This window comes from Tachysurus vachellii, chromosome 6, assembly GCF_030014155.1.
Source record: "Tachysurus vachellii isolate PV-2020 chromosome 6, HZAU_Pvac_v1, whole genome shotgun sequence".
Lineage (NCBI taxonomy): Eukaryota > Metazoa > Chordata > Actinopteri > Siluriformes > Bagridae > Tachysurus > Tachysurus vachellii.
The window spans coordinates 22,197,621-22,222,701 of NC_083465.1; the positions used below are offsets into that span (position 1 = coordinate 22,197,621).

The 25,081-nt window shown below is 37.4% G+C and overlaps 2 protein-coding genes across 2 annotated transcripts; both read left to right on the forward strand.

The window, feature by feature from the left end:
* Positions 1-281: 281 nt before the first annotated feature.
* Positions 282-4,472, forward strand: timm10 (translocase of inner mitochondrial membrane 10 homolog (yeast)). The gene is made up of 2 exons (XM_060872982.1): positions 282-487; positions 3,775-4,472. Exons 1-2 carry the CDS (start codon positions 417-419, stop codon positions 3,968-3,970), a joined length of 267 nt encoding a protein of 88 aa, XP_060728965.1. The 5' UTR covers positions 282-416; the 3' UTR covers positions 3,971-4,472.
* Positions 4,473-7,043: 2,571 nt separating this feature from the next.
* unc93b1 (unc-93 homolog B1, TLR signaling regulator) lies at positions 7,044-19,028 on the forward strand. Its single transcript, XM_060872945.1, has 13 exons — positions 7,044-7,246; positions 7,971-8,090; positions 9,136-9,277; positions 10,212-10,365; positions 11,322-11,483; positions 12,204-12,333; positions 12,436-12,529; positions 12,701-12,825; positions 14,565-14,747; positions 15,776-16,055; positions 16,562-16,680; positions 17,491-17,613; positions 18,060-19,028. The coding sequence occupies exons 2-13, from the start codon at positions 7,971-7,973 to the stop codon at positions 18,282-18,284; spliced, it is 1,857 nt and encodes a 618-aa protein (XP_060728928.1). The 5' UTR covers positions 7,044-7,246; the 3' UTR covers positions 18,285-19,028.
* The last annotated feature ends 6,053 nt before the right edge of the window (positions 19,029-25,081 follow it).

Genomic DNA, 25,081 nt, shown 5'->3' on the forward strand with positions numbered 1-25,081 from the left:
TAAAAAAAAAGGTGGCTTTACTGAACTGTGTAATAATTTCATGGCTTTGGAACGGGATGTCCAACAGGCTCATATGTTGTAGGTGTGATGGTCATGTGTCCACATACTATTGACCACACAGTGTAAATATTATCTTCAACAAATCACCCTTGTTTGCCAGGGGAACGACTAAAATCCTTCACTATCATTGAAGCCTTGAATGAATCTTGTGCTTATTTACACTGTGTAAGAGCATGTCATATAATGATTATTTTTTTTGTATTGCGCAGGCGCAAAATCTACGCATGCGCAGTTCAACTTGGTCAGAGGACGCGACAGATCTCACGTGTACTTGTGCTGTTCTCCTTTAACTGAAGGTTAAACGCTTGCTGTCGGTTTACTGACTTTAACTAGTTTAAACGTGCTAAAGATCCAAGATGGACCCGATGAAAGCGCAGCAACTGGCGGCTGAACTCGAGGTTGAAATGATGGCAGATATGTACAACCGGTAAGCTTTATCTGTTAGCATGCTAACAACACTAACAGCACTTTACATTAAAGTCCTTCTGTTTACACACTAAAATGAATTCTCTAGTTTAGTTCTCTTTAATGCGGTAAACGGTACATGGTCGTGTAAAATTGGAGATATTAAAATGATTGGTATATTATAATAATTTGAACATGCTAGCTAGCTAATAGCTCAGTTAGAGCACATGATGCTGCATCTTACTGTAATAAACTGCGTGATACTAAAAAGGCAGTAATATACATGAATGTTTTAGTGTAGCGTATACACTGGCAAGGGGAGTGCAATGTGTTTTCTGACAGTTAATTCACTTCACTTCTGACTCTGCCTCCATTCATTCACTCCACTTCTGACTCTGCCTCCATTCATTCACTCCACTTCTGCCTCCATTCATTTACTCCAGTTCCCCTCTGCCTCCATGCATTCACTCCACTTCTGCCTCTGCCTCCATGCATTCACTCCGCCTCTGCCTCCATGCATTCACTCCGCCTCTGCCTCCATGCATTCACTCCGCCTCTGCCTCCATTCATTCACTCCACTTCTGCCTCCATTCATTTACTCCAGTTCCCCTCTGCCTCCATGCATTCACTCCACTTCTGCCTCTGCCTCCATTCATTCACTCCGCCTCTGCCTCCATTCATTCACTCCGCCTCTGCCTCCATTCATTTACTCCAGTTCCCCTCTGCCTCCATTCATTTACTCCAGTTCCCCTCTGCCTCCATTCATTTACTCCACTTCTGCCTCTGCCTCCATGCATTCACTCCACTTCTGCCTCTGCCTCCATGCATTCACTCCGCCTCTGCCTCCATTCATTCACTCCGCCTCTGCCTCCATTCATTTACTCCAGTTCCCCTCTGCCTCCATGCATTCACTCCGCCTCTGCCTCCATGCATTCACTCCACTTCTGCCTCTGCCTCCATGCATTCACTCCGCCTCTGCCTCCATTCATTCACTCCGCCTCTGCCTCCATTCATTTACTCCAGTTCCCCTCTGCCTCCATTCATTTACTCCAGTTCCCCTCTGCCTCCATTCATTTACTCCAGTTCCCCTCTGCCTCCATTCATTTACTCCAGTTCCCCTCTGCCTCCATTCATTTACTCCAGTTCCCCTCTGCCTCCATGCATTCACCCCGCCTCTGCCTCCATGCATTCACCCCGCCTCTGCCTCCATGCATTCACCCCGCCTCTGCCTCCATGCATTCACCCCGCCTCTGCCTCCATGCATTCACCCCGCCTCTGCCTCCATTCATTCACTCCATTCATTCATTCATATTTACAGCATTTGGCAGACGCCCTTATCCAGAGCGACATACAGAAGTGCTTAAGTCTCTCTCATTCACTCCTTCATTCACTCCTTACTTCCTTCACTCACTCCTTCCCAACTTCCTTCACTCACTCACTTCTTCACTCACTCACTCACTTCTTCACTCACTCACTTCTTCACTCACTCACTCGATGTCCCAAAAATGTTCTTTCACAAGGTTTCATAATTACATCTAGGGATTGTATAAACTAAACATTTCCTTTTTACTTTAGGGCATGTGAAGGCTATGGTGTACCAGGAAAAGATTAATTATGAGTTGGAGAGACAATATTCTAAAATGTGTTCATTCCCCTATATGTATGTTAAAAGAATAAAATTACCACAAGTGTAAATGCTTTTTGGGAATGTTAGTGCAATTATAAAGAAACGACCATTTGATTTTACATAAGTAACAAAATACTAACTCAAGTGCATGATGGAGATTTTATTTATCTACGGATTGATGTTATTGGAAAACCCTGACGAATCTGTTACATGAACAACATGTGGCTAATTTTAAGGAATTTTAATTTTAAGAGCTTAAGACGAGCAGAAAAGCAAAACAAGCACATGTATAGACCTGAACCCATGTAATTTTGCAGCGTAACTACTGGTGTAAACGTTGGGCTTTACAACACAGATGTCCAGGGATTGATTCATGCTTGCTCTGAGTGCTTCGGAGGTTTCCTCTAGGTACTGGACCACGCCGGCACACCCTACCCCCCAGACCAAAGATGCTTATTGATATCTGGGAATTGACCATAGTGTATAAATAGGTGTGTGTGATTGTGGACTGTGATGGGTTGGCACCCCATCCAATGTGTCCCCCATCTAATGTGCTGTGAGTGCCTTGGTATGAGCTCTGAGGTCTGTACAACCCTGCATAGGACAACATTTAATATCAATATGTATCAATAAATCCCCTAACAAGAAGCATTTCCACGAGAATTGTAGGTATTTATATAGAATTGGTACTTTTATTAGACTCCATTGTTACACACAGTAATCAGCAGTTGAACTTTAGCTAGGAAACTAATTGAGCCACTTCCTGTCCTGACTTTGGCCGCTCCCTGTTCGGTCGCCACAGCGTATCATAAAATATGCATATTTGAGTTTTCACAGGTTTTATGCTGGATGCCTTTCTTGATGCAATCTGCCCATTTTATCAGGGAATCAAACCCAGACCATGGCGGTGAGAGCTCGGGATCCTGCAGCTGGAGCACCAAGGACTAGGAAACTATTTGATATGTTGTAATAAATTATATAATTAGGTCCTGCACTTTTAACCCACCAAATATTTGTGCATAAGAACTGCCTATTAAATAAACTACAGATAAAGTAAGCAATTTGTTTATTTCCCAATAATTCTAATACAATTTATACAGAAAGTAGACATCAGAGAATCAGTGGACAAAGTCATGGGCATAGGATGCTAGATGATAAATTCATCTAGATGCTTCCACAATTCTTAAATCTACTATGTAGCCTTTTATGAAGGTCAGTCCTTTGGCGCAGAGTGAGTTAAGTGTCCAGTCTAATCAGAAGCTCAGAGCCTTTAACCAAATGTTTTTCTTTTTCTTCTTTTTTGTAATATTACACACTGTATCTCTGTATCTCTGCACATTGTACACTTGCATATTACTCATGTTTTTTGGTTACTAAACAGGCTTTCGGTTTTGGTTACTGGGACACCATTGTTTACTCAGTGATAACATCATAATTGTTGTCCTAGATAATCATTTCTTTTGCTTTGCCGTTAAAGTGACAGAGATATCAGACGAAGCCAGGGTTGTAATGAAATTACACTGTAATAGTATTGTTATTTTTGTTTTGTGTTTTAGACCCTTGAGCCAGGTTCAATCAAAATGTGAATTTTAGCATTATTTTGTAAGCTCAAGAAGCGAAAGTTTAGTAGGTGTTATCATGAAAACATGGGCTTAAATATCTCCAATGTTTCCTTCCTGCAGAATGACCAACGCATGTCACAGAAAGTGTGTTCCTCCACACTATAAGGAAGCTGAATTGTCAAAAGGTGAAGCAGTGTGTCTGGATCGCTGCGTGGCCAAGTACCTCGACTTGCACGAGAGGATGGGTCGTAAACTCACCGAGCTCTCTGTACAGGACGAGGAGACAATGAGGAAAGCAGCCGTCGGCACTGGGTAGATCTAAAATGACTCTCAAAGAGCAACAAAGTGTGGCCTGGGGTGGTCTGAAGAGAGGACAGGAAACACACTGATGCATTACAGACGTCCAAATAAAATGGAGCTGAAGTATAATAGTGTGTGTGAGAAGACACCTCACCAGTCTTCAGTTAAATCAATCTCTCTCTGTCTCTCTCCAGAGTTTGACATTGTGGTTGGAATAATAATAGTGACCCAGTTTTGATTTGCCCACAGGTTGCTTGTCAAAATGCAGAATCCTTGTTGGAATTGGTATCAGTTACTGTGACTTGATTGAATTACTCATCAATTAGTGTTTTGTTTAAAAGCCCCGGTGTATGTGGATCAGGTTCTGCATGATGGACATTACATTTATGTTGGTTTTCCCTTTTGTTTTTTAATGTTTTTCTTACAACAATTCATACTGACACTGTGCAAAATATGTTTTATTGTTTATGTTGGAAGACTCACACTTGCAGCATAGTATAATTAAATCTCTTATAACATGTTTTTGTCTGTTTATTTGAAAAAAGTACAATGAAGAAAGAGGGGGGGAAAACCCGGTGGGAGTCAGGGAAATTTTTAAAATATTTATAGGTACACGTTTTGCAAACATTTGATATCGAGGTTATAAATCCTTGCTCTTCTGTTTATATGCAACTTCCCTTATGTGTATCGTTTCATATTCTCTTTTTTGTGATGAATGACCTTCAAAACCATTTAAGTACAAGAAGCTTAAACAGAAAGTCTGGAAAGTTTAAAAAAAATCATTTTAAAATAAAATTACAAAATATTGTGCATGTTAAACAATGGAATGATAGATTGCATTAATGCCCTGTAATAAATCACCACTGTAAGTCTCAGGATTCTGCGGTCTATCATCCGAAGTCTATCATCTTTTTGCTAAAAGCATCATATTGGTTTTGTATGAATTCTCCCATCATAATTTTTTTCAAAAGTGTTTCTCCTACCATGAATTCTGCCAGCTAGGCAAAACAATTTTTTTTCTTTTTTCCTTTGTAGTTTTTTTTAACATGCTGAATCATCTTAAACCTATCTGAGTCGGTTATTTCTGAAAGTGTGACAACTTGGCTACTAAATGTTTGTTATTGGCCATTCTTAACTTCTGTTAGCCCAAAAAAAAAAAACTATTAAATGTTCCAATTAGTTTGCACAGCTCCCCAAAAAGTCCCCAAATTATTTTATTTATGGCATGTGAGTGATTCTGTAAATATATTTACATGATGATTAATGCATAGTAAACTGAGACGTAAAGAGATTCCAAAAATGACTGATGAATTACTAAATTCCAACTAAATTGAACATCAGTGCGATTTCTTTTCCCCACCAGTCCTCTAAGTTGTGTTTCTCAATTGATTAAGCCATTTTATTTTCAATATGACAGAAAAGCTCCAAAACAATATTGTCCAGTTCAATGTTCATTTTTGATTCAGGGGAAAATCAAACACAGTATTGATCAGTACATCTCAGGATGTAATTGATTATAAATTTACCACATTATTCTTTATTTATGTGGGATGTGGTAGCCTAGTGGTTAAGGTGTTGGATTACTGATTGGAAGGTTGTGAGTTCAAATCCCAAGTCCACCAATTTGAGTTTGAAGGTTGTGAGTTCGATTTCTATGTCCACCAAGCTGCCACTGCTGGGCCCTTGAGCAAGGCCCTTAACCCTCAATTGCCCAGTTGTATTAAAATGTAAATCGCTCTGGATAAGGGCATCTGCTAAATGCTGTAAATTTACTACTTTATCCTTTATATTATTTTTTATTATATTATTATCCATTATCCAAATTATCCTCAAGTCTGCAAACAGACTACATGTATATGGTTGCATTTTTAAAAAATATGATGTGGTCTGGTAAAAATCCTTCATCTATCACAATAGCTGAATTCTGGAAAAAGTAAAAGACAAAAATACTCTAATTTTTTGTTTGCTGTGCCTTGTAAGTGATATTTTGCAAGTTGTTATAACATCATTCTCACTTCAGTATGGTCAACATGTCTTTTGTTTGCTATATCAGATTAAGTAAAGGTCATAAAAAGCCCAAACCTTTTCACTTACACACCTGAGTAGCTACTGGTTCTGTTCTGTTATTGCGAACTTCAAACATTTATGCAAAATCATGGACTGAATTTGAAGAACAGAATTAGGACAACACAATAGTGCATAGCATTTGCAGCAAGCTTGCTGTCTAACATTAGGTATAACTCTATTGTAGATGAACAGCTTCTACAAACATTGAATAGAATGGTCAAAATTAACCATGTGTCGTGTGTGTATTTTAATTGTTCTACAACTAATCCTTCTATAAAATAATGAACTAACAAAAGTGGTATTGTACGCGACCATTGTGAGCGACCATGCTGATTTGACATCTTGCCATAAAATGAGGAAGTAACTGGTAGTTGAAAAGACTACCACAAGCTGATAAGTTTTGTTTACTTGAAAGTTACCTTGAAAGCAGCAGAAGAAAACATCTGTTTCCACAAAGATGTGGATTTTCTTTTTAGGTTACTTGGTTATCTGCCTGCAAATATCACGTTGAATAAGGAGACAATTTAACAAAGGCAGCAGTAAAAACAATCAATCTGCCTTAAGTAGCTTTCATGTGTAATTTCCTGTGTAACATCAATTTCATGCTTTAGTCGAGATGAATACTGGAGAAGATACGTGCCATAGTGAGTCATAAACCTAATCAATTCAGCTTAGATATCTGCAAAAATGTGTGTGATGCGTCTGCCCTTTCACCTGGTCATCAAAACAGAGAGACAAAGTCAATATCTGGTGTGACAACCATCAATAGTTTCAGGTAACCGTTGAGAAGCTGGTAGGTTTTGTTGAGCATCCTCCAGAATCTGCATCAGTTCTTGTTTTTGCAAGACCCAGCAGCTTTTATCATGCTTTTTTATTTTAATTAATTAATTTATTTATTTAGTTATTTTTGGTCTGAAAACATGATATTTCAGCAAAAATATTTCAGTAACAATTCTTCAACCTGTTCCGGGGTTTGGCAGTAAATTGTGGTACTGTACCTTTAAGATTGGTCAAGTTAGAAAGGGAAGTGAGAACGAGCAGGTTTTTCGTTTCCCCTTCTCTGATTTAATTTGGTTTAGTGTTGCACATAAAGAAAAGGGATGTAAACTACCGTGGCCAGAATTAGTGTACGTTTGAGACTAGATCCATGTAATGCATGATCACTTCTACTCTCTTGTCTCTCTGTATGTTTAACTCTCACAGGAGTCGCATGATCTCAGTCTAGGTGAGTAGTTTGGCAATATTTATATAATAGTAGTCACTGTAAATAATCATCCACGTTTTATTATTTCCAAAAGAACCAGTTAAATACAGTGTGCTTCAAATGCATCTTCATCTTCTTCCTCCTCCTTCTCCTCCTCCTCTTCTTCTAATTATTATTATTATTATTATTAGTAGTAGTAGTAGTAGTAGTAGTAGTAGTATTAATAATAATTATTATTAGTACTATTATTATTTACCCCGACAATATACTTGCAATCAGCTTTTAATAAAGTTGTTGTAATTATTATTTAGTTATTAGGAGTATAATCCCAGTGTTAATCATCAAATTCTACACTTTTTAAAGAGTTGTTAATAACTAATGGATTGAACCAGAATTGATGTCACAATCTGTAAATGTATAATTGGGAACAGGTAATAAAAATAACTAAAAAAATAAAAAAAGACATATTTCCAAACAAATTGGTAAAGAAATATTTTTGTGTCATGTTTTTGAAAATATTTATATTTACTCTTTTATATAGTATTATTTACAGGGCTGCTCTCTGAGTAATGTTTATTAAGATTGTGGAAAACTACATTAACATTATTACTTATTTAAATTATTCTTACTCTATGCTTAATCAAACCGTTTTAAATATTTTTATTGTATTTGTTGGCCATATTAAAATGAACGGAGATTAAATGCATTTTATGGTTTTATGGTTTTTTGGTATTTTGGCCACCAGATGGCAGCAGCGATAGCAGACGACAACGTGTACAGAGAGGCGGAGTTGCAGGAGGTGCCCCCTGCTGACCATCAGAATGAAGAACAGCTTCCAGGAACAGACGACAACATCCATGGCCAGGTAGGGCCAAGACAGCCTTTATCTTCAGTAAATGTTTTAGAATGTCACGGGTGCAGTGGATCACATTTGAACACTGAATTCTGGGAACACTGGGCACAATGCTTGAATACAACATGGTGCATTGTACACACATATTGCCACGTGTGCATGCTTTTGGTAACTGGGCGATAACCTATAAAATCCAGTGATAACCCACACAGACATTTGAAATTCCACACAGACAGTAACATGAGGGACAGTAAGCAGGGAGCCTGGAGCTTTGCTACCCGCAGCACCATCATACCTCCATTGCACACTTGTGTGATGATTAAGAGTAAGAATCTTACACTGTCTTGAACTGTCCCATATGTGTATGGTGGTGTATTTCGCTATGTATGAACTGAATCATATACATTACATTTTACAGATAAATAGTTTATGACTAATTATAAATCACTTTTGGTGTGCAAAAAAATAAAATCAAAAATCACTTTTATTGTGTGCTACGGTCATCCTGACAAACCTCGTTTGCTCCATATAAAGCTTCGTAGGTGTTTCTGATGTTATGTTAGTCATTATACATCAACAGTTCACTCTTTATGAAATCTGTGTGGTATTTTATCCACATTATAAGCTCTAGCACTGTATTAAGTGAACACTGTAATGGTTGTTAATGATAAAGTTTGCTAAAACTAACCTCTTCAATCTTTTCAGCAGTTTAAAACATTTGATTTCCTTTGGCAGAAAAAAAAAGAACTACAAGAAAACTGCTTTTTATCGATTAAAGCTTTTCAGGGATAGTAATTTGAGTGCAGTCAGTGTGTGAAAACTGTCTGGTTGTTTTGCAACATGTTTTTTAGAAACCGGGAGCAAAAAAGCCTAAATTAGTACAGAGCTAAATTAGTACAGAGCATGTAATTGGCAAGTACTAGTTTTAAAGAAAATATGATAGAGATAAATTTCCAAGGAAAGGCAATGGAAGCTGATTGTCATGTCAGCAAGTTCACTGAAGCTGTCCACCTGAAGTATTCTTATGAACACTTTGCCACTTTTTCAAATTTGTCAGGTAGAAGAGTTTCTGGGACCCCATCCAGATTATGATGAGGAAGAGGAAGAAAGAAAATATTACAGGAGGAAGCGGCTGGCTGTGGTGAAGAACGTGCTTGGGGCTAGCTGTGGAGGCATGATCGTCTACAGTGTCTACTTAGGTTAGTTTCTCCTTACTACTGCAGGCCACGATGCTGTGAATACTCGATTCTTATTGGTCAGAAAGTGTTGATGAAGTGTTGATCTGAGGTTTTCTGTTTTTCATTTTCTATGTCGCATGTTTATAATAAGGTGCTTGCTCTAATATGTCATTTGTGTAATAATAGCTCATTCGCATGCACTTTTACGATATTCAAACTAACGGCAATAAACGGAATCGACAAAATATATAGTTGTTGATTTCAGTGAAGATTTCTGCAAGAAGACGTTTATTTTATCTTTACGTTTGTCTCTGAATCCATGAGTTTCCGTTTTCTAAGAGAAAAGAAAGTGGCAGGTGAGGGAATGCTTGATATTTATAGCTGCTATAACAAGTGTTAACAGGAACTTGTACGACAGATGTTACATGACATTAAATTGTTTCTGTTACATTAAATGTAACCTAGTAATTAACTTTAGGGTGGCACCATTAACTACTATTAACTCGTATTTTTATTCACTATATCATGAGTTACAAAAGATATAATTTGCAGCACTTGGAATCAAGCATTGGTGTCTTTAAATGGGCTTATTAATTCAATTTAACTTTATCTGGCTTAACTATATGTACGGCTCTTCAGTCTTGACATGAACCTTATGCAAGAATATTCAGTTTAAAGGTGTGATAATTGATTTTTAAGCCATAACATCTTTTGTTATATTTGCCAAAGTTCTTCTCACAATATGACATCTTCATTAATAAAATATCTTGTCATAGGAAAAGCTCAGGTTTCTGTGCCACCCAGGCTCTAAAACATGAACTGGAACTTAGACACCTGAACATTCAATACAACAAAACAAATTGTTTAGCAAACTCCAGCTAACCTCTGTCAAAATCACTGACAACACCTTTAATTTGATTTGGTATTTTGCTTTGATGAGAATGGTGTTTCACAGGTCTGTTGCAGATGCAGCTGATTTTGCACTATGATGAAACTTACCGAGAGGTGAAGTATGGCAGTCTGAGCCTACAGGATATCGATAACAGAGTGCTGATGGGCATCAACGTCACTCCCGTCGTAGGCCTGCTCTACACACCTGTACTCATCCGGTGAGCTGAACTGTTTTTTTTCTTCGGCGTTCCCTCTGTCTCTCCTTCTGTCATGCACATTTCTCACCTTCCTGGTGCTGCTGGAACTATGATTTAATATGCAGACAGTCAAAGGCAAAAATCAGTTAAGTGCTTCTGGTGCATAAAATGCTAAAAAAGAAAAAGGTATAAATATAAAAGAGTGTAAACATTAACATAAGTGATCTGATAAAATACTATTGAGTAAAGTAGTAAACTGAGATATTGCACTTAACATATTGCCCGTGTGAACAGTGTATTATATATTTAACTATAACAATAAAAAAAAAGCAATGATTAATAAACATAAAAAATTAATAATAATAATTGTTATAACGAATAATAATATAATTATATATTAAATAATTATAATATACTCACTCACTCACTCATTTTCTACCGCTTATCTGAACTACCTCGGGTCACGGGGAGCCTGTGCCTATCTCAGGCGTCAATTATAATATAGAATTATATATATAAAAATATAATTGTATTAATAAAAATAGCATTAATTAATAATAATAATAATGAATAATTATAAAATAATTAATCAGAAACAAATAATTAGATTCAATAAAACACAGTGTACAGTGTAACACTATGTATTTCAGTCTACATTTACAGGTACAGGTAATTATTTCAGTTCAGTTTGTATCAGAAAAAAAACGCAACCTTATTTGTCTCTCTCTCTCTTTCTCTCTATCTTTCTCTCTCAATCTCTCTCTCTCTCTCTCTCTCTCTCTCTCTCTCTCAATCTTTCTCTCTGTCTCTCTCTCTCTCTCTCTCTCTCTCTTTCTCTCTCAATCTTTCTCTCTGTCTCTCTCTCTCTCTCTCTCTCTCTCTCTCTCTCTCTCAATCTTTCTCTCTGTCTCTCTCTCTCTCTCTCTCTCTCTCTCTCTCTCTCTCTCTCTCTCTCTCTCTTTCTCTCTCTCTCTCAGGTTTCTGGGCACCAAATGGATGATGTTCCTTGCCTCAGGAATCTACGCACTCTTCGTCTCCACCAATTACTGGGAGCGGCACTACACACTGGTACCATCAGCGGTTGCCATCGGTGTTGCTATAGTCCCACTTTGGGCCTCTTTGGGAAACTACATCACAAGGTGGAGTGGCTGGAGGTTTCTTAATGGCAGAATTGTATTACTGGTCAATAAATTATTCAAACAAGTGTCGGGTAAACAATGAAAAAAAATGGATGAGCATTTATTGATTTTCATCTAAAAGGAATAATAGACAGCATGCTTTATTTTTTTTCATTTCTGTTTATAAAGGGTGAGACTTTTGACACATTTACCTGACCTGAGAACAGAACTAAAATTCAAAATAAAATTATTATGGTAGTCTAATGGTCTGCTGTTGCAAAACTACAAAACCATTTCATCCAACAAGCAAGAGTTGAGCAATACAGCCATCACTCATGCATAGCCAAAAGTTTTGCTTTATTTATTTGGCATCAGGAGGAAGACTAAAGCACTTTAGTTGAAGTTTAGTTGAAGCTACACTGATTAATAAGTAATATTTATTAAATCACTTTTATTATAAACACTATTCAAGTCAACCTTTGTACATTTGTCTTACAGTATGTCGCAAATTTTGCTGATAGTAATCACATATATACTACATACGTAGAAGCTGAAGTAAATACAGTGGAGTAGATCTTTTAAAGTATGTAATAATATTAATTTCACAGCAGTCTTCATGCCCATTGTTTTAGAGTGTAATGTGTTTCAACAACCTTGATTTATACTTCACATTTTTAAAGCTGAATTAGCAGTTGACAATAAATAGTCTTGATTAGGTATATTGTGTGTGTTGTGCTATAGGATGGCCCAGCAGTACTATGAGTATGTGAACTATAAGGAGGAGCATGTGCAGGAGCAGAAGCGATTGCCAAAAGGAGCTTGCCATAAATATGTCATCATCTTCCAGTCAATCTTCTACATCTTTTTCCATGTGAGAGCAGATCTGTGGTATTGTGCCTGTGTGTATGAGTCAGGGTGTTCACACAAGCATGCAGGTGCATTAACTGATGTATATGTGTGTGTGTGTCTGCAGCTGAGTTTCGTTTTTGCGGAGTTCCCCATGGTCTTCTTCCTCAAGAACTTTCTTAGTAAATACAATCACACTCTCTACAATGTCAAGCACTGTGGTAAATGCAACTCTTGTTTTCTGATATAATACTACATACAATTGAATTCATATGAATTCATTCATTGAATAAATGCAAACCACTGCACAGACAGTAGCCCAGATCAGGAGCTGAAAAGGTCAGTAAGAATACAGTCATTAATACATTGTTTCTCTCTTTTTGTTTGTTCAGGAGCTGACAGCAGCGGAGTGATCGATGGTTTTAATAAGACTGTGTTGTCCAATTTGCCTCGCTCTGCCTACCTCATTATAGCAGAGAGCGTTCTAATGGGAGCTGCCTTCATTGCCATGATCATAGTAAGACCATCTGAAACTCTCAGACTCTCACATGTGCATCACGAGTTAACTTTCACACCACTGTCACGGTCATATGATAGAAATTAGGTAGCTTAAAAAAAGAACCATGAGAAAACAAATGCACTCGTTCTATTTATTTCTTTTTTAATTTTATACACAACTGAAACCTAAGCCTTAAACATAACAGTCACTTTTATTGTCTTTATTGATATTGATGAAAGCTTATGGTTGAATTTTGTTTCTAAGAGTGTAATTAGTAAAGTTATTACCTATGTATACATTTACTTCTAAATTAGTTTTCATTTTTATACTTATAACAGCTACAACCAGAACCAGTAGTTTTCATTTAGAACTTAGGAGAAGCACTGAGGCCTGTTTGGAAAGTTTAAGAAAAGCCTCCTTGTTTGAGACGATGCCCAGAGTGTGGAAAGCTAAGCATAATCATATAATTACATAATCAAAGTCACTGCATAATCCCTTATGTGTCATTTAGAATTCTTAATAACTGTAAGTAGCAGTGTAACCGTCAGCCTTCATAATGAAACCTCAGGTTAATTATACAACACGGATAAATAAAATAGAAAAAGAAAAAGCTGCAACGTTTATGAATAAAATAACAATAATGTCTTTTTAGCTTGTCTTCATTTTAACTGCAATTTTTATAGTGTTTCAGCTTTCACTCAGGTTTGATATGTTTAAGAATAGATTCTAACCAGTAGTATTAAAGTATATACCAGTTCAAGAATAGATATATACCAGTAGTATATACCAGTTCAAGAATAGATTCTTAAACATATCAAGGAACCAGGAACTAGATTTCTTTTGTTGTTTCATGTTCAAGTTTCATTTGCTTTATCATATGTGCATACAGTAACAATGTGTACCAAATATGTAGTACACCAAAACATAAATTAAAGGGCATGTGTGTTTTTTATTGTGATATTATTTTGATTAATTTAGAGGTTACAAAAGTTGACCACTTCATAAACCTGGCTGCCATGGGAAACTCTGGTCCACAATAGAGGATAGAGGACTATAATATCTGCTTATAGTGTGAACTGATGCTTATAGCACAATGACCTTCAGAGAATATACACTACTGACACTCTCTTCTGTCCTCATGTGTGCATTTCTGAATGACTCATTTACATTACGGAAATTTCTCCTTTATCTACCTAAGTGTCCATCTTATTAATCCATTCCTCATCATAAATTACACAACATTAAGGGGTGAATATGTAGACATGAATTAAAGTGGAATTAAGAGATTGGGGAATCCTGGGGCAAATAGCCATGGGAGCCAAATAGGCTGTGCTTTCTGGTTGGGAGGGATGGGATACTCTTTATCTGTTGTCAGTTATATTGACACTAGCCTAGTATGTGGGCTGATGTATATGGAAGAGAACGTATAGCAGATAGTGTGCTACTGTACACTGATCAGTGATTCAGCTTAATGAGACGTTTGATAGGACACAGAGGTTGGTTTCACATAGGGGAGGGTATAATAAGGGAGAGCTGGATGGTGGGTGGCAACTGGAAGGTGACAAATTGTGAGAAAATGTGAAAAAATGGAATGATCATGTTGAATATGTTAAGAATATGAATAACTGTAAAAATGAACAAAGAACATTCATCTGAACCCATGACCCAAACCCACAGATCGTCCTTAAACACTTTTTGCTTTTAAGGTGCAGATAGTTTTCTAATTGTTTGTACAGTAACATGTTTCTGTCTCCTAGTTTCTGGCTGTGTGTGGTGCTGCATACCGGCCCACAGAGGAGATTGACCTGCGCAGTATCGGCTGGGGCAACATCTTCCAGCTGCCCTTCAAACACCTGCGTGACTACCGCTTGCGCCTGCTTTGCCCTTTCTTCGTCTACTCCGGCTTTGAGGTGCTCTTCGCCATCAAAGGACTCATATTGGTAAGCAATATAAAGCAAGAGATTGCAGTGTCTGTCTAGCAGATATGGCATGTTGTGAGAAATCAAAGAATGTGTTTCATCACAAGTTTTAACTTATATCTTAAAATATATTTTTAAATATATTAAAATATATTTTCTCTTAGCTGTTATTTTATCTGTATGTCATACTTCCAAAAGGTGTTACAATAGTGCTAATAATAAAAGAATTAAAAATAGAGAGTTTTATTTACCAGTTACTGAGTCTCTGATGTCAGCACATTGTCACACTGACTACATTTTCTGCCTTGGGAAATCCGTCAAGTCAAGAAATTGCCATTTCAACCATATATATCTGACATAGTACATAGTGAAATAATACAACATTTCTTCAGGACCATGGTGCTACATAGAACAATACAGAGCTAAGGATTTAAAGTAAATCGTCCTAGCCACATAAAGTGTATTGCAAACAGAGCGAGACAAAAGACAATGCAAAACACTACAGGACAATACACAAAATAATTCAAGACAGAGCTGTCTGGGTTTTCAGGTTTGTTCTGGTATTTTTTTATTTATTTATTTATTTATTTTCTTTTCTGTATTAACTTTACCAGAGAGCAAAAAGAAGAATATAGCAGCCATATCTTTATTATATTACTGGCTTTAGCTGATCATACAGTGTCATTAATTAATACAAATAAACAATTAATATCATTATTTTAAGAAATTACTGTGGCCTGCTGTTACTGGAAAATAATCAACTTCAGGGTGGTTACCTTAACTCTGCTTCACCTCAAGCTACATTGATTATTGTTATACATAACAGATGCAATGTTAGCAAGCTATTAAAACAATATTTATAGCAACACATTTATACAGTTGAAGGCATTTCCTCATGTCCTAATGGAAATATTTGAACTCAACCTATATTTTATTTAACCCAGTAAGTTAAATACGAAATATTAAAATCAACAGAAAATTAAGAAAAAAAGTGTCCTGAATTCTGAACACTTTCTTTCCTCCCTCTCTGTCTCTCCTGTGTTCTTCAGTCATACGGTGTGTGTGCGGTGGGGCTTGAGAACCTATGGCCTTTGGTGATGGTCTATGGCATGTCATCTTCTGTGTGCTCGTCTCTGTCATTACTGCTCCTCCAGCCACGTTTGCCTCGGCCTGTGGTTTTGCTGGGGGGAGCAGCACTTCACCTGATCCTGCTGGTGGCTCTCATGTGTTGGTCATCTACACCACGCAGACCTGAACAACTGCCCCAGCTCCTTGTACTGGTTGCTCTCTGGGGACTGGGCACTGCTCTTAACAAGACAGGGTTGAGCAGTTAGTATCTCTCACATACAAATACACACATCCACATTGTTACCACGTGTTTACCATGTGATGTTCAGCATAAAAAAAGTTTAGTATCTCCTATACATTGAAGAGGATCTCACCCAGATGCCTTCTATTTATACGTGTCTTTATGAAAATAATTTGGGTGGCATACAGTATGTTCATTATTTATTAGCTGCAACATACAAAACTAAGTGACAAAACCTGTCTGTACTGATCTCCATTTGTCTCCATTTGTGGTTAGTAGAAGATGTCATGCTTTATACTTGTTCTGTCAGGGTCACAGGTTAAACTTATCTTGCAGATATAAATAAAATATATATTCAAATATAATAACAAAAGAAATATCCAAACTCTTCAAAATGTATCAGTAAATACACGTAAATGAATACAGTTTAGTTTTGTTATTGCAAGATATAATCTTTGACTATTGAATGAGACTAATGGAGTGAAATTCCATCAATAACTTTTACCTCCTCTTTGTATGTATGTAGTTCTTCTTGGTATGCTGTATGAAGACAAGGAACGCTTAGACTTTGTCTACACCATTTATCACTGGTGTCAGGCCATCGCCATCTTCATTGTGTACCTCTGGTCTGCCCTGCCTATGAGGGTAAACATTTATGTGTGTGCATGTGGTCCAGGGTGTTAAGGAGGGGGAATCACAAGGGAGTGTTTTCCATTTATCACCTTTATGCAGCAAATTTAGTAATACACTGATTGTATTTCGCTTCAAATCGATTTATCCTTGAAATAATTGTAAACCAATTAAAGAACAGCTTTTCTTTTCACACCAAGTCTATTTCACCTCAAATAAAGAAATCTTAGCATTTAAATAAGACTTCCCACTTAGTGATTAATATAAACACTGATAACCAGTTCATCATTATGCCGCTACAAATTCAAACAGTTAAACATATGAATGTGTTGCATGTGATTCAATGCAGCAGAGTCTCAGTATCTGTGACTCTGCTGCATTGAATCACATGCAACACATTCATATGTTTAACTGTTTGAATTTGTAGCGGCATAATGATGAACAGAGAAGCATGCCTGCGACAAGATGGTATCAGCATGGTACTACACAATCAATAGTATTTTAATTGAGATGACTATTCTTGGATTTTTCAATCCAAGAATAGTCATCTCAATTAAAATACTATTGATTGTGTAGTACCATGCTGATACCATCTTGTCGCAGGCATGCTTCTCTGTAATCCTAAAAGGAAAATGGGTTCATTTAAAATGAACACGATTTATTAACAGCATGCTTTCATTAAGATGAGCAAACTTACACCTTTAAAAGTATAAATGAGTATTTGCAGTATTATTTTAACAATGTACATAAGTGTAAAATGTTACCTTTCTTTTTCCTCCAATTCATCTTCCTTTCTATCTCTCCAATCTGGTCATCCATCTTTAGGCCAAACTCGCCATCCTATTGGTTACTCTGCTGGTTGCAAGTTTCTGTTATTTACAGATGGAACGCCGCATAGAAAAGAAAATTCCATTCAGGTTGCCACGGATTCCCCGTCCACGACATAAGGTGACACACACACACACAAACACACACACACAAATGCACATACAGGTCTGTTATGTAACACTGAGCTGTTTGTGTTGGGATGTACGGTGAAGTGAAATATAGCGCCATAAGCTAATTAATGACTTCACTGCTGTTTCACATTCTGTACATGAACAAGGTTGTTGTTGACAACATTGTTGTCTCACATTCATTCATACTGAGAAGAAAAGGTAAAAATTGTTCCTTTCAGACCAGAACATGGACTTTTAAAATTCCATCATGTAAACAGCTGAACGTTTAAAACCAATGTTGAACCTTTGAGAGGACGTTATTACTACCCTCAGGAACAAAATTGTTGAAGCAAAGAATTCTTTTGTTTTTTTTTTACATACTTCAGTGCTTACCATTGTCACATGTGTGCTGGTTTCACTTCCTCACACTGACATTAGAATAATCTTTCCACACAGGTCAAAGGTTATCGTTATCTTGAAGAGGACAACTCTGATGAGTCTGAGTCAGATAAGAGTGACATAGAAGCTGTCGATGAGGACAAGCAGGTTGAAGAGGAAAAGGACGGGGATGTCGGATCACAGGGTTCTCATTCTCCAGGCCCTGAAAGGAACAGGGTCCGCGGTCGCCGATGGAGACGTGATGATGCTGCGTATGAGCAGGCGGGGGAGAGGGAGGAGTAAGCCCAAGCCATGTAATATAAAGCTGCATGAATGATTGAATGAATGAATGAATGAATGAAAGAAAAACTTAATGTAGGTGATGAATGAAGTTTTTAAAAGGGACCATGAAACTTGCTTTTGCTAGGTACTTTTACGAAAAAAAAGATGTAATTCTTATGTAATTCAGTAAAAAGCAAAGTAAAGGTCAATGTCATATGCTGGAGTTTTTTGCCCGCTGCTTTTCACACATTTTCTTTTTTTTACTGTATTTCATTTAAACTCCTGATTTTTTTTACTGCTTCTTTTCGAACAGGTCTGTAATTACATCATTTTACAGAGATATTAATGTTTAATTAATGTAATTAGAAAACTCCTCATGGTCACTGGGTTTTTGTTTGAATTTATACGCCAGGAAAATGTTTGGACAAACTAAATCGAATAAATTTCTACATGGTGTTACAGTGACATTAAGATGAGCTTATATGCTTAAGTTTGCTTCTTAGACAAGTAAATAAGAATAAGAATTCAAACAGTTAATAGATGAGAAAAAATGGTCAGAATATGTTGAAGATTTTCTCGTTCGCTGCATAATTCCATATGTATTATTGCATAATTTTGAAGTTGTCATTATTATTCTAAAAGAGTATTCAATAATAAAAAAAATCCATCTATGAGCAATTCTATGAGCAGTCCAAACCTTTGATTGGTACTTTATTTGGTACTGTATATACTATATATATTTAAATAAACATTGATTTTTCTGCATTCTTGTGGCTAATGGTTTATTTTTAAGTTGATGACACAGACATGTATGCAGCCATATTCACAAAAATTCTCCTTCGTACTGACAAAGTGTTTAGCTTTGGCCATGAATGCAAATGTGAGGTGAATATACATTCATTAGTCATTAACAGGCCTCTCTTCCAGCGGCTCTTGCACATATCCATCTGTCACGTATGGCAGTTATACGTCACAACATATCAGTGCTTGTGAACTGGCCCAACTGTTCATATTTTCGTGAGTATGTGTACCACCTTTGTTCAACAGACTTCATCTTAAAGCCCACCACTAAGTAGAGGTTTGTGTGGTTCTATTTTTGCCTCACTGCTTTTAGATTTTTTGCATCATTCATACTTAAAATGTGGGACATTATCCCTATAATCCAATTGTTAATTGTAATATTGTTATGGTCTGTGTATTGTTATGTTGTGACTGTGCTGCGGTTGTGCACAGATAATTTATTTACTCTCATATCAAAGTAAAGTTGAATCTAAGCTATGTGGTGTGGGGAAGGGGAAGAAATCCCCTCAATGCTATTGATATTCGGGAAAAGGCATGGTTGGTCCGGAGCCTATCCCGGTAGCACTGGATTTAAGAAAGTCAAACTTACACCGTAATTGTAGTGATACTATTTAATTAAAACAAAATGTAAGTCAGTAAAGACATTCTAGTTGGAGGAGGCATGGTGGCTTAACGATTAGCCTGGTGCCTCCAAAGTTGGGGGCTTGATAACTTCTTCCTTTCTACATATGCAGAATTTGTATGGTGCTTCTGGGTTTCCTCCAGGTACTCCAGGTTCTTCATTCAGTACAAAGAAATCTGTTGTAGGATGATTGGCATTTCTAAATTGTCAGTAGAGTGTGAATGAGAATGAGTTTGTGATTGTGTGCTGCGATGGACTTGTGTCCCCTGTCCCAAGTCCCCATGGATAGACCTTTGTTAAGGAGGTAAGATTATTATTATTATTATTATTATTATTATTATTATTATTATTTCAACATTGTTAGTGGTTTGCCAATTTTTCAACATGGATTCCTTTCAGTGCAAAAAAATTAATAAATGTCCAACTTAACTGTAAACATAATCGAAACACAAATTAATTTGATGAATATAATCCAACTAGTCCAGTTATCTCACTGTTTTTATAATCCAGTTCTCTCACTCTTTTTATATGTGTGCATGAATGTCTGCAAAGTGTGATGAATGATAAAAATGTTAATGATTAACAGGTTTTAGTTAACACCAATCTCCTCTAAGAAACACATAATTGTGATTACAGAACAATATTTTAAACCCATTCAATCCAAATGACCATTTAAACTTTCAGGAATAATAACTGTAACAATAGTCGATAGTGATTTGCACTGCCATCATAGGCTTCTGATAAAAATACACATTAATAACAATGACACCAATACAATGATACATGTGCAGACCTCCTGGCTTTATAACACATGAGCCACCTTTTAGAAGCACATCCTCGTGCAGATCACTATGATCTGAATGTAAGTGTTGAATATAAATGTTATGTCTCACTACATCACTGATTAATCCAGCTATTAGCACTGAATGAACACTGCTGCAGTTGTGACAGGTTGAAGTTAAGTGTCTATGCTCTCTCTTATCTGTCTTCTAACTCCTTTACCTTTCTCTTCCTGGCAGCAGCCTCAGTCTCAGTGAAGGCTTTAAAATTAGCTATAAAAAGAGGCAAGAGATAAAAATACATTGAAGGAATGTGAACGAATAAAGTAATGTGCTCAATGAGAGTGTAGATGCATAAAAACCCAGACAGGGAGACAGAAAGGGTTTCTGAAAAGGAAACCGTGGGATGACATTTTGACAGTAATGATGACTTTAAATTTTTGATCATTTGAATGCAGAATAATGTTCTCTAAAATAGGAACAGTGAAGTCTTTTTGAATATTTACACAGTTTTACATATTTAGCTGTCTGGCACTTTTAATTTCTTGAACTCAGAGGAAATGTGACATAAATAGCATCCTTCTTTTTAGGAACAGGTTACTTTAATTAACCTAACTTTGCTAGAAATTGTGAAAATTGTGTGAGACCTTACATGCTGCAACCTACAAACATGGCTTAACCATATAACCTTCTTCTTCTTCTTCTTCTTCTTCTTCTTCTTCTTCTTCTTCTTCTTCTTCTTCTTCTTCTTCTTCTATGTACATGGCTGACTCATACCTGCTATATAAATCTCATGTTTTTCTCTGATTAAAAAAGGACAAACGGTGCAGGTCTGATTGTAACATCTTGTTTCCTTGGTCACAGAGTAGGCATGTTTCTAAGCTATACTGAACATTGAAAATCAAAGCAATTTTTTAACCTATTTTCATGATTAGATGTGTTTTATTATCTTTGTTTTGATGTTGATTGAAAATGAAACAACAATATTGGTTTTCTCATTTGATATCGATTTTTTTTTCTTTGGTTGTTTCTTTCTGAGCAGGTGAAAGCCTGTAATTTTTGATACACTTTCTGATTCTACCCTCAGTCAACATTTAATCAAAATCTTTAGTGTCAAATTGTAAGCCATCTTTTTGAATAGGCTAAAAAATAGTTTTTGAGGTAAACAGAAGGCTGGTTTTCTTCTGGAAGCTTCAAATAAGCCTGTAGCACCTGTATCACATAAATTAGATCAATTAGTATTGTCAAATTAACAACAAATGGTGCATATGCATTTAAACTAGTGCCTGTTTAGCAAAGTACAATGATTACATATGATTATATGTATGTAAATCCATATTAAATATATACACTGCTCAAAGAAATAAAGGGAACACATAAGCAACGCATCCTAGATCTGAATGAATGAAATAGTCTTATTATATACTTTGTTCTTTACATAGTTGAATGTGCTGACAACAAAATCACACAAAAATTATCAATGAAAGTTAAATTTATTAACCCATGGAGGTCTGGATTCGGAGTCACACTCAAAATTGAAGTGGAAAAACACACTATAGACTGATCAAACTTTGATTTAATGTCCTTAAAACTAGTAAATGAGGCTTAGTAGTGTGTGTGGCCTCCACGTGCCTGTATGACCTCCCTACAACGCCTGGGCATGCTCCTGATGAGGTGGCGGATGGTCTCCTGAGGGATCTCCTCCCAGACCTGGACTAAAGCATCTGCCAACTCCTGGACAGTCTGTGGTGCAACGTGGCATTGGTAGATGGAGCAAGACATGATGTCCCAGATGTGCTCAATTGGATTCAGGTCTGGGGAACAAGTCCATAGCATCAATGCCTTCGTCTTGCAGGAACTGCTGACACACTCCAGCCACATGTGGTCTAGCATTGTCTTGCATTAGGAGGAACCCAGGGTCAACCACACCGGCATATGGTCTCACAAGGGGTCTGAGGATCTCATCTCAGTACCTAATGGCAGTCAGGCTACCACTGGCGAGCACATGGAGGGCTGTGCGTCCCTCCGAAGAAATGCCACCCCACACCATTACTGCCCCACTTCCACACCGGTCATGCTGGAGGATGTTGCAGGCAGCAGAACGTTCTCCACGGCGTCTCCAGACACTGTCACCTCTGTCACATGTGCTCAGTGTGAACCTGCTTTCAGCTGTGAAAAGCACAGCACGCCAGTGGCGAATATGCCAATCTTGGTGTTCTCTGGCATATGCCAAACGTTCTGCCCGGTGTTGGGCTGTAAGCACAACCCCCACCTGTGGATGTCGGGCCCTCATACCACCCTCATGGAGTCCGTTTCTTACCTCTGCTGGAGGTAATTTTGCAGGGCTCTGGCAGTGCTCCTCCTGTTCCTCCTTGCACAAAGACGGAGGTAGCGGTCCTGCTGCTGAGTTGTTGCCCTCCTACGGTCTCCTCCATGTCGCCTATTGTACTGGCCTGTCTCCTGGTAGCACCTCCATGCTCTGGACACTACGCTGACAGACACAGCAAACCTTCTTGCCACAGCTCGCATTGATGTGCCATCCTGGATATGCTGCACTACCTGAGCCACTTGTGTGGGTTGTAGACTCCGTCTCATGCTAACACTAGAGTGAAAGCACCGCCAGCATTCAAAAGTAACCAAAACTTTAGCCAGAAAGGAACTGAGAAGTGGTCTGTGGTCACCACCTGCAGAACCACTCCTTTATTGGGGTGTCTTGCTAATTTCCACCTGTTGTCTATTCCATTTGCACAACAGCATGTGAAATTGATTGTCAATCAGTGTTGTTTCCTAAGTGGGCAGTTTGATTTCACAGAAGTGTGATTGACTTGGAGTTACATTGTGTTGTTTAAGTGTTCCCTTTAATTTTTTTGAGCAGTATACTATATAAATTGTGTGTATGTGTGAGTGTGTGAGAGAGAGTCAGTGTGTGTGAGTGTGAGTGTGTGTGCGTATGCATGTGTGTTTCTATGCACTGTCAGCGAGTTGGATTTTCTGGAGCGGACTGAATGCAGGCATGCACAGTCACGGCCTGTGTAGCAAGCACACAATAACAGTCAGGACAGTCGCATATGCTCATGTAGGTCAGCAAATGGAAAAAAAAAACAGGTCAGACTGATTTAATTTTATACAATAAAACATTGAACCCCCTGATTAATGTACAGAAATCAGATTTGAAAGGATAAGTTCTTCTGTAAACCTTTTTTAGGCACTTTCATCAGGCCTTTTAGATCAGACTCCATTTATACTACTTAGTCTTACTCTTAATCTGGGGGACCTAAAAGTAAAATGTACTGTGTGTATCTAACATCTAACTTGTTTGTTAGATGTTTGTTATGCACTATGATTATGATTTATTTTATGCAGTGAAAACTCAAGCGTCCATAATCCTACTCTCTTCACTAACTAGTGCTTATTCGGCTAGCTAGAGCTAACCGCACTTGATTATCTTATAAAAAAACAAATTGATTATCTTATAAAAAATAATATGAATGCTTTTGTATGGAATCTTCATGGTTTTGAGTTTGCAATTTTAAATACAATTGAAAATATTTGTATACAACTTTTACATGGCAACATTATTATGCAAAATGACTCTCTGAAAATTAGGAAATTGGAAAATTGAGTAGGTGTCAATTATTGGTTGTCAGGCAGTTTTGTAGTTTGAACTCACTTTCCTTTGCTCACTAACACAGATTTACCTGCTGCCATACCACTGCCCTTAATTGACTCTTAAGGCTTAACAAAAAGCCCCCAATCCATCCCTCCATTTCTAGCTTTCTACCTATACCCCCCCTTGCCCCTGTGTCTCAGTCTGTTTGATGATGGGGTAATTTCTATTCTTTGTGTGGGATGGTGAGCTCAGCAGGTTTGTTTGTTTGGGTCTAATCCTGTTGCGTTGGGTGCCGGCCTATAAATGAGCTACACACTTGTTTTCGGCACACACAGACTGGCTGTGTGAGAGAGACGCCGGCTACTCACTTGCACTCAGGTAAGAAGCCAGAAACAGAGAGACAGTTCTAACACATAATACTAATAATACTAATAATAAGTATAAGAATGATATTTTGTTATTCACCAACTGCTAAGAATGATTTAGTAACTACAGTGAAATTAATAGTAAATTAATAACTTCCTGGGAATGAACTCACCTATAGGGGACCCATTATCAGTGATCGAGCAAGCAACATGAAAAATAACAAATAGCAGTTCGCTCATAATGACATCATTTGCAGCGAATGTGAATCTGAATCAGGAGTAGAAGTGATGCGACGAGAAAAACTAGGGCATGCGGAGAAGACCTGACAGTTAAGAGAGATGACACAGCATTTACTCCTGCATTGACGCAACAAGTGGTTGAAGAGTAGGAGGCGAATAACATAATAACATGCTGTGATTGTATCACATTCGCTAATGTCTTACGCAATCAGAAACTTGATGAACAATAATAAATCGTGTCTCTCACCTCACTGAATTGATGCATGAGTAGAGACATGGACTGCAAAGAAGACAATAACTTTTGCCAACACAGTAATGAGAGTAACAGGTAATCAATTCTGAAGCACTGTCAGTAAAAAATTAATGAGTAACTTAAATATTACCTTATAGTATTGAAACTT

Coding starts and splice junctions, on each gene's coding strand:
- unc93b1 (XM_060872945.1), top strand. CDS start 7,971: ATGGCAGCAGCGATAGCAGACGACAACGTGTACAGAGAGGCGGAGTTG. Junction 9,278..10,211: donor CGTCTACAGTGTCTACTTAG/GTTAGTTTCTCC, acceptor GGTGTTTCACAG/GTCTGTTGCAGATGCAGCTG. Junction 12,826..14,564: donor CCTTCATTGCCATGATCATA/GTAAGACCATCT, acceptor TCTGTCTCCTAG/TTTCTGGCTGTGTGTGGTGC.
- timm10 (XM_060872982.1), top strand. CDS start 417: ATGGACCCGATGAAAGCGCAGCAACTGGCGGCTGAACTCGAGGTTGAA. Junction 488..3,774: donor ATGGCAGATATGTACAACCG/GTAAGCTTTATC, acceptor TCCTTCCTGCAG/AATGACCAACGCATGTCACA.